The sequence below is a fragment of the Poeciliopsis prolifica genome, unplaced genomic scaffold (genome assembly GCF_027474105.1).
Source record: "Poeciliopsis prolifica strain line A6 unplaced genomic scaffold, Auburn_PproV2 SCAFFOLD008, whole genome shotgun sequence".
Lineage (NCBI taxonomy): Eukaryota > Metazoa > Chordata > Actinopteri > Cyprinodontiformes > Poeciliidae > Poeciliopsis > Poeciliopsis prolifica.
The window spans coordinates 2996619-3006457 of record NW_026562383.1 but is presented as its reverse complement, the minus strand read 5'-3'; the positions used below and the strand labels follow the sequence as shown (position 1 = coordinate 3006457).

Below are 9839 nucleotides of genomic sequence, written 5' to 3'. Positions count from 1 at the left end.
TGATAAATTATCTTTTGATCCAGTGACTGGAACGTCAGAATAAAGGAGTCATCCACTTGTGAAGTGTAAGCCCTTTGGCACTGATTAGTAAGTTACTAAAAATGTGCAAAGCAAAAGCCCTTCCCTGTCATATTTACATAAAAGCATTAAAAAAAATCCTCTTCAAATACTGTGTGTCTACAATAAAACATCAAAGCAGTTGGCCACGTTTTTCGTATATATAGTTTTTTATTCCATATTTCATCCACATATAAAAACAAATATATAAATTCCAAACACATTTTCAGCAATCGGTTGCAGAGCAAACGTTCAGTAAACTTTTTTTTTGTTGTAATAAATAAAGAATAAATAAATATGAATGCCTTCAAACGGCAGCGGCTCACTCTGAACCTAGAGGTAAAGTCCGTCAGGCTGTTGATGCTCAGCCTGTGAGTCTCCTGTCACAGATTCCAGTGTACGTCAGCTTCCAGCTTTCATCCCGTTCCGTGGATTCTCTGTGGAGACGGAAAGAACTCCACGGCTCGTCCAGAAACTCTGTGGTTCTCCAGCCCAGAGCCCTGACGCCGTCGGGGTCGTGTCACCAAGCTTGCAGCGCTTTCTTAAAAAGAAGACAAGTTGCGTCCAACTTTCCGGGTTTCGTTGTTGTTGTTGTTTCTTTAAATGTCTCTTAGCCCGTCTTGGTCTCTCTGGTCAGGTCCAGGTACACTGAGGACCTGAGGAAGCGGGGGTAGCAGTCTTTCTCCATCAGTGTGTAGATTTTGTCCTGAGCCTGATCGAAACACGACGGACTAGGCCGCGTCATGTTCTCCCTGGTGACTTGTTTGGTGGCGTGGTCGAGGTTTACCTGCGGAAACAAAGGGAACAGAGAGTTTGAGTCAACGCCTGGCCAGAAGGTTAGCGGGATCGGCAGAGCGATGAGAGGGTCGGGGGTCGGGCCGTACCTCTCGTGGCGCGTCGGAGCAGACAAACTCCTTGTAGATCTTCTTGGCCTTGGCGGCCAGCTTGGACGGTTTGCTCGTCCGGAAGTCCTCACAGGCCAAGTAAAAGGCGATGTTCTCCTCGCTGAACTCGGACACCAGGAACGCTCTGAACAGACACAGTCCATCTGGAAGCAGAAGCAAAGCGGATGTTAAAAACCCGTCAACTGCAGTTGATGGACAGAGTGATTCCGTCGCATCTACAAAGGACCGTGGACTTACTTTGACTGGACAGCAGATTGTCAAATGACTCCTTCCATTTCAGAGGCTCGTTGACTTCATGTAATCTGTAAAAACAAGAGGGGGAATAAAAATCCTCATTAGAAAAGGTTTCCGCTGCGGGTTCACCGGAATGCTTCCAAAGAGACGTTGCATGCCACTCTTACCTCTGCTTGTCACTGTTCTTGGCCTGCCCTGTGAGGCCCTGCTCTGATCTCTGCAGCAAACTTCCAAACAACGCCTTCAGCTCCTTCGCCCTGCAGGGACACACAGAGGCAACACAGACCACTTCAGACGACATGCAATGTGTGCGCAAGTTGCTGGCGTGAGAAAACTTGACTCCAAGCGTGGAAACTCTGGTTGGGTTTACCTCTCCAGGCAGCTGATGGGCAGCAATTCAAGTCCTCTGCACATGGTGAGATGCTTCCTGCTCGTTCTTGTGCGGTTCCCAAAGTTCCTCTCAAATGATTGCGAGCGTGAGCCGTCTTCCTTGTTGTCAGCAAAATGAGCTTCCCAGCTGATCTGCCGTCTGAGCGGAGAAAGCGTTTTCTTATAGAGGCGGCCGGCATGTGACATCATGCTTCCCGGCCAATGAGGGAGTCGAGTGGGCGGATGAAGAGACTCCTCGACGCTGAATTTCCTCCTCGCTACTTCCTCGCTGCTCTATGACTCGTCACTGAATGAATTGCTTCATTGCTCTCCAGTGTCCTTGCTGTGAATAGGGGAGTGAGGGCTGTGTCTGTGTGGTGTCAGGGCTTTTCCTTTGTGTGTGTGTGTGTGTGTGGTGTGGGGTGTGTGTGTGTGTGTGTGTGTGTGTGTGTGTGTGTGTGTGTGTGTGTGTGTGTGTGTGTGTGTGCTCACACAGTGATTCTGAAGAAGATTAATCAGAAAACCCCTTTCAGCTGCAGCATTTAACATGAAAGAGGTTCTTTCTTTTTTGGTGCGTCTGCCTAAAAGAACCTAACTGATCTCATGAGCCTTTCTGTGCAATGGCCTCTTCCACACCTCTCACATGCGTCCTCCGTTCTATTAATCCAAACGTAAAATGAAAACCTGATCGCTTAAAACTTTCTGAGCGTAAACTGCATCAACACAGAGCAGTTTGTCAAGGCAGACGGAGCGAATATTTCTGTGACATTTTGACTTTAGTGAGGCGTTCTATACTTGCTGTTTTTTATCTTGCCTCACATGTTGACAAGTGGCATAAAGTGGAATATGCAGGTTGGATTATTTTTCATGGAATATTACATTCTGTCACTTGCTTGAATTACGTGTCACTTTTGGTGCCTCCTGTAACGTGTGCGCTAGATGAAAAATGTCCCAGCTCTTTTGTTTTGGCGGGACGAACTGATCATCTAGAAATGGACGCCATGAGGAGGTTAAACGATTATTAGCTCATTTAGCAGAATTGGCATCAGTTGGAGCTAGCCCAATCAGTCAGCATGCTATAATAAGTGAACCTTCATCAGCGCAGACAGAGCGTCCGCACAGCTTAGCTAGACGGCGAGTATTGTCTTCATCGGATCATTTCTGCGACATTTAAATAAACAACTGGGTTGATTCTGATGCACATATGTATAATTTCCTGATTTTGATGCTCAAACCACCACATTTCCTGACATGTTCAAAAATCTGTGACGGTTTTTGATTTAGCTGATAGTCTCACTATATATGCTGCTCATCCTACAGTGTGATGGGAGAATACCATAGCTTTCCAGTATCGATCATTATAACACAATGATATTATAGTCTGAATAAAAAGATAATAATTAATTACATTATATTACTTACATAATAATTATATGGATAAGAACTGTTACATATGCCGGGTAATGACTTCAGCTTCAGGGCTCACAGGTACAGGAATAAATGTGCTTTTTTGTTGAGTTTTGTTTATGCTTCATTCTGCACAGACCCTGTCTGGGCTGTCTTTCCTATCAAGGCACGAACACGCATAGAAAGCTGTACCCATAAATAGCCTCATGGGTGCAAAAACAATTGTCTTCTTATTCCCAGAGTCTATTTTTAGACTCGACCGGGAGGCCAGTTACCAGTAAACTCTGCTAATGGCCTGTGAGTTGAAGAGCGTTAGCAGGAAGGAGACAATCAGCTAGCCGGATGAAAAGGCACAAAGCTCGCTGATAGCGGCTGAGACGGTTTCCTCTACCGGCAGCCACAGACAATTCCTTCCCCTCTGTCCGCCTCTGCTGGCGCGCGCAGCTCTGGATGTCAATACAAGGTCACTCCAGCCTCGGATAATGAGCCTCTCTCCTCCTTCTTCTCAGGAAACACAGTCTGAGATGCTAACCGGCATGAAAAAGAAGAGGGAGAGGGGGAGTCTGGGAAGCCAACATTGTGTTGTGGTTTGGAGATGTTGGGGAAAAACGGATGAGTAACGCAGTTTGTTTTGATCTGACGTTCAACTGGCTTCTAGGGGTGAAACCGGATTAAAAGGGTTGACATTTCGCCGCTACAGTCACCAGCTTATGGGTATGTCACTGGGATTTCATGTGACAGACCAACACAAAGTATTGCAAAAACAATGAAGTGTGAGGAAAATAAGTCACAGACACATTTTTGCAAAAGCAATAAAGATCCGTATTCATTTGTTCTCAGACCAAAGCGCTCAGTTTTTTTTCTCCTACCAAACTATCTGCCTCATACCAAACAGCTTCAACTGATATGTAAAAAAATCTATATATTTTATCAAATTCACTCACTGCAGCTTTAAGAAATCATCTGGAAAAAGAGCAAAAACGGCGTTAACTTGTCACATGTAACCGAATCGTATTTGGTGAGCTTACCTTATTCACATTTGCTTAACATGGCGACCTTTTATATTTACTTGGATAAATGTAATTGATTGCTTGTGACCAGTCAACACAATATATTTAAGTTGGATCGACTGCTTTCTTGTTGGAGTGAGGCCATGCAACAGAGACGCAGCCGAGAGGCAGATCTAGATTATTTCAGTGGGAAAATGTTCCACATTAAATCTTGTAACAGGATCATCTGTCGAGCCACTGCTTGTCATGACAATGATTTCAGGCCCAAATGAGCAGATTTCCCACCCAAAACAGTGTGCGGCTGAGCTGCAGCTCAAACATTCTCCTCCATTTGTCTCTTGTGTGTTTGGCTCAGTGGGGCAAAGTTCGTCGGCTGAGGAGTCTATTTTCATTCTCGGGTCAGCGTTGATCGGGACAACGAGGCACATCTACGTCCCGCTCTCAGGCCAACAGAGCTTTCCCTTTCAAACATGCTTCACTGGCTGTAAACATGTTTTTGTGGAGCGCAGCCCGAATTCTGCAGGAGACAAAACACGATCATTCATCCAGCCGGGGCATGTTTTTCTCCTTCACAACCTTCCTGGGAAAGATTGTGTTTTGAAATTTGATGGGGTAATAACAACCACATTTGGAATAATTTATTGTCCAAGTTGTGGGTAGAATATAGATTATAAGTGGGTTGAAATGATTAATTTCTCACGTTCAGGTTAACAGAGACTGGCTTGAAAAGAGTAATACAAGTAGTATTTGGTTTAATATGAGTTTTCTATCCGTCTTTTATACCATTTATTCATTGCATGGAGCTAGTCGAAGTCGGGACTCTGTCTCTTTAAGAAGCTCCTGCTCTTTATGGCACAGGAAGTCATCACAAGAACGTTCCACTATCAAGCATTTAACAACATTTTTACCGGTGTCACATTTTCAATGAAGTCTATCTAATGGGACCAAGCCTGACCTGAACAAAAGTTAGCGAGAAACAAACAAATAAATAATTGCTGGACACAGATTTAGTGTGTTTTACTCACTTTTTTGCCTCTTTCTCACTGCTTTTATTATTATTATTCCTCCAGACCAACTTTGAGCTATATGAGCAGCAATTGAAGTTATGCAGGAGTTTGTCTAGAAGTTGGTAAGGGCCAGCTTTTATTTTGGTTCACTTATTGGCGAGTGAATTTGCGTACTACCTAAATATTTATGTCTAAGGCGCAATAATCTGAGGAAAGACATAATATTTTCAGAGTAAAGTCGTATGAGTACAAAGTAAATTACACGTAAATTACTCGTAATTACACGAGAATAAAGTCATAGTAATGAGAATAAAAAGTGTGTTTAAGGGTTAGTTACAAGTAGCTTAATATTTAGCTCTGTGCTAAATGAGAATAATAAGTGTCTATAATTCAAAGTTTGCACAAAATTACTAAACAGCACAAAACAGCATTTAGGTCAAAGTAACAGCTCAGGCATTTTAACAGTGTTCAGAACAGCTGTGCTTTTTTTTTTTTTTAAATGAGACAATAAATAAAAATGCAATATGAGAAGCACTTTTATCTTCATTTAGGATTAAAATAGGTTTTGTCTCATTTTGACAAGATTCCTCATGCCGGTGATTCATTCTCTGTCAACAACAAAAGCGGTGATCTAATTTAGTTTATATCACCAGAGTTTCTCGGTTGCCAAACTTAGACACTAATGTGTGTTTCTGTCTTCTTTAATGTCTGACAAGACTGGAGTTTTCTACAATCTGGGTCATTCAGCTGTACTCAGAGTTTAGGTCCATTGAAGAACTAATTTACTTATGAGAGAGGGTGAGATAACACAGTTGCCTTATTGTCAAAAACAAGGTTATATTAAAAATACAAAAGCTCATATTTCATGTTATGAAACTGCTGTTAGCTGGTCAGCAGCCGAGACCCAGAAACATTTCATTTTGTCTTTCGTGACAAATGAACAGGCGTGAATTCCTCCTTCATGTCCAAGAGCAAAGAGGATCAACACAACTTATACCTGATTTTATGCAACATCCACCTATTAAAATAGAAGTATGTAAATTTGACTTTTTTTTCTTTTCACTTTCAAGATTTGAACATTTTGTAATCCTTTTGTGACGTAGTCACCTTCCTAAAATAATGGCCAAAAGTAAGTTTTGATAAAAAATGACATAAGCCATTATTTTAGGAAGGTGACGATATGAACTCTGTTTCATATGATAAAAAGCAACTTGAAAGGAAGAACAAGCTCCATGGTTATATATTTTTTCTGCTCTATTGCTGGGGAACAGGAGAATTTGCTGGTTTAATATGTATTTGGCCTTTTAATCCATCCATCCATCCATCCATCCATCCATCCATCCATCCATCCATCCATCCATCCATCCATCCATCCATCCATCCATCCATCCATCCATCCATCCATCCATCCATCCATCCATCCATCCATCCATCCATCCATCCATCCATCCATCCATTCATCCATCCATCCTCTGCTTAATCTGGGCTCAGATCACAAGGCAACAGCCTAACCAGAGAAGATCAGACTTCTCTCTCCCTTTAAGGTGCATTCAAATGAGAAATAAGCCAGATCCTCACTGACAAGTTACTGCAAACCACAAATAAAAAATGACGGCAGCTTGTTTTTCTGCAGATTTTGTCCTATCGTTTTACGCTGTCAGCTCTAAGAAGAGTCGTTATGATGACAACCCGGAGGTGTCCGCGGCCTCCAGCCCAGGGCAGGGCGCAGTGTCCGTCTCTGAGCACCAACTCATTGTCTGCTGCTGCGTTCCTGTTATCGCCTGCGTCCGGACCAGAACCTCGGACCAGCTCTGCCTCCTCATCGGCGTTCCTCTTCCCCTCCTCGTCTTATTCTCTGTTCAACAGTTTGTGATGATGTTATCTTTTCAGCCTGGAAATGGCGGCTCCTCTTCATGTCTTGTTGGATGGTTTTCCGCGCTGGCAATGAGCTTCACACAGAAGCAGTGTGTTCGATTTGCATATCAGACAATGCAGAGCAACGCGAAGGTCAAAACAGTTCTGAGCGTTATGCATGGAAAAAAATCTGACTTGCATTTTCTTGGTCAGGCGGTAATTCATTTCTAAATGATTCTGCTAAATGCTTTACTTCCACTGAGGTCACTTTGTTTTCAAACAATCATCCAACATGGGCTGAAAAGCCATTAAGAAAGGAAGTGTGTGCGCGTGTGTGTTTTAAACTTTATGTACCTTAAAGGTGTCAGGCTCATTTTAGTTCATTCTAAATTAAAAATATCACTTTATTGTTGCATTATTGCTACAATTATGCCACTACGTTAGTATTTAGTACATTATTATTTAGCCATTTTAATCATTATTGATTTAGTTGCTACTCTAGTCAAAGTTTTTGAAAAAATGGATAGACTAATTTTTTTTTCTTCAAACTACTCCTTTTTTATAAATAAAATAAACCAGTTCTACCAGTTGGTTAGCGTGGTTGCTAACAAGTACTTTGCCTCCATGATATTGAGCAAGAATAAGGTAATACGCAACTGCCTTCATTTCATTAATCACGCACTCTGCTGATTAATGATTCGCTGTCTGAGCTCCTTCATAAATTACCCTTGTTTCGTCATTTTTTTAATTAATTTATTTTTTCTATCTGAGCTCTGGGACTGCCGCTGCTTCCTGTCCCACTCTGACTGCTCAGCCCGGTTTCTGGAAAGGCCGTCCAAATGCGGGAAGTGCACGACACGGAATTCCCGGACGACCCGTTCGTTTCCCAGCCGACTCAACCTCAGCTTCGGCTTGGACCCCTTCCAAACACACGAGCACGACTTCCCTTCGACCCTGTACCCTTCCTCCTGCTCCTCCTCCTCCGTGCATTTTGACCTCAGACTCTGAGGTGGCATCATTCAAATTCCAAGTACAGAACAGTCCAAACCTCGGGGCATTTATTTGCTCCCCTCTTGCTTCTTCTTCTTCTTCTTCTTTTAACAACCTGTTCTGCATTTTGCAGTGTGGAGCAGGATGCAGACACAGTTGGAGCTGCACCATCTGGCTGTGCACAGTGAAGCCAGGATATGCATATTTACTAAGCCATCAATCTGGGAGAACAGGTGGAGGCTGACCTGATGCATCCCAACTAGGACGGTCGCTGGCTGCCGCGTGCTCCCGTCTCTGCGTTATCGGATGTCAGCTGGCCATTGAACATCTGGAGATCCAGTGACAGCGATGGCAAATCAATGTTAACTAGCCTCTGGTTCAGGTTGGGGGGACATCAATGAGGGGACGGGCTGCTGGACAGTCCCATCTGTTCTTGTTAGTTTCCTTTGCCTGCCAGCTCTAAAAAAAAAAAAAACTATCTTTAATTTTGACTTACTTTCACTAGCGTCGTGTCAGTTTGCAGAAAATATCACGCCACCTTCACACAGTTGAAATCAATTAAGCTACCCCAGTTAGCTTCCAACTAACCCCGTCCTCTCGGTTCACACAACCAGGACCTTTTAGTCCCACTGTGAACATGTTTGGCGACAGCCTGCGGAGCCTCTTTCTTTCTTCTTGGAAATAAACACACACAAAAAAAAAATCACTGAAAGAAGAGGTTTCGCTTTTCCAAAGAATCCGCCCCACAGGAGGCTAATAGGTTTGCACTCGCTGTCACCGCAACAAACGCGCGAGGACGAGAGCGCGCCAGCAGGACGCTGGCAGACAAGCAGCTAATTGGGTACATTGTCTGAAATCCAGCAGCAGGCAGCATAAATCTTGTATAAAAGCAAATGATGAGGAACATTAAGCGCATAATGTGCCGTCTTTTATGCTGCGATATACGACTGCAGCGCCGGGGGACGACGGGTACGGAAGGTTAATGAGGTGCCAGCAAAGGAGACAAAAAGGTCATTATTTTCGACAGCGTGGGTCAGTGGCGTCTCTGACTTGTTTATCGAAAACGTACAAAAGTATAAGAGCATCTTGAATTTCTCTGTATTTTCTTGTGCTATTGGCAGTGGCGGATCTACTGGGGTGGCATTTGCCACCCCAACCTAGACCCTTGCCCCCCCTGTTGCCACCCCAGCTGGCAAAGATGAATTCAATAGTTATGGCAAATCAGACAGGAAGCGCACAAATCTCTTTTTTCCGACAACACTGAATGCAACACAATGAAACCTGTGTCGCACTTCCCGCTGCTCAATTTTATATGATATAACAATTTCATATAATTATATTATAATTTAATGCTATGAAATTGGACCTCTGTCTCTTTAAGAAGCTCCTGCTCTTTCTGAAACTCTGTCTTCAGGAGGTCATCACAACATTTAGCAACGTTTTTATTTACCAGAGTTGCTCAGTAGCGGCGCAGTACGAACAGGTGTTTGCTAATTGTTGCTGGCTAGTCTGAAGGAGCTGAGGTGGGAAAACCTTAAGACTAGTGCGGAGTTTAGTCTTCCCCAAACACACACACACCCAAATCTAGAAAAAAAACTACCACGTCACAAGAAGATGTGTGTCCATACATGCTCTTTATGCAATTAGATTGGATTTGAGCAATTTCACATAAAAGAAAAGGCAAAACGTTTGCATAGAAAAACATGAAAACCAAAAACACATCAAACTTTTCAGATACGTATTTAAAAAATAAAAATAAACAAAAAACAAAAACAAAGACCACATTTCATTTTGAGACCGGTACTTAATTTTCAGTTGGTCTGAAAATTAAGTATTAAGTGAATTTAATTAATTCATGTCTGAATAAATTAAAATACATTCAGACGTGTGCTTGTGATGTGCGAAAAAGTAAGGGCCCGTTTCATCCAAAATGTGAGATGATTGGTGCTGCGTCAACATGCCTAAACGTGTGATGACGTCCTCCATTATTTTAGGTTAAAGGCGTT

The 9839-nt window shown here is 42.9% G+C and overlaps 1 protein-coding gene across 1 annotated transcript; it reads right to left on the bottom strand.

Moving 5' to 3' along the window:
* Positions 1 to 210: 210 nt before the first annotated feature.
* On the bottom strand, positions 211 to 1790 carry LOC129361975 (regulator of G-protein signaling 5-like). The gene is made up of 5 exons (XM_055033254.1): positions 1567 to 1790; positions 1364 to 1453; positions 1200 to 1264; positions 942 to 1105; positions 211 to 844 (listed from the first exon to the last, which is right to left on the bottom strand). The coding sequence occupies exons 1-5, from the start codon at positions 1773 to 1775 to the stop codon at positions 668 to 670; spliced, it is 705 nt and encodes a 234-aa protein (XP_054889229.1). The 5' UTR covers positions 1776 to 1790; the 3' UTR covers positions 211 to 667.
* Positions 1791 to 9839: the final 8049 nt, after the last annotated feature.

Coding starts and splice junctions, on each gene's coding strand:
- LOC129361975 (XM_055033254.1), bottom strand. CDS start 1,775: ATGATGTCACATGCCGGCCGCCTCTATAAGAAAACGCTTTCTCCGCTC. Junction 1,265..1,363: donor AAGAACAGTGACAAGCAGAG/GTAAGAGTGGCA, acceptor TTGTTTTTACAG/ATTACATGAAGTCAACGAGC. Junction 845..941: donor GCTCCGACGCGCCACGAGAG/GTACGGCCCGAC, acceptor TTGTTTCCGCAG/GTAAACCTCGACCACGCCAC.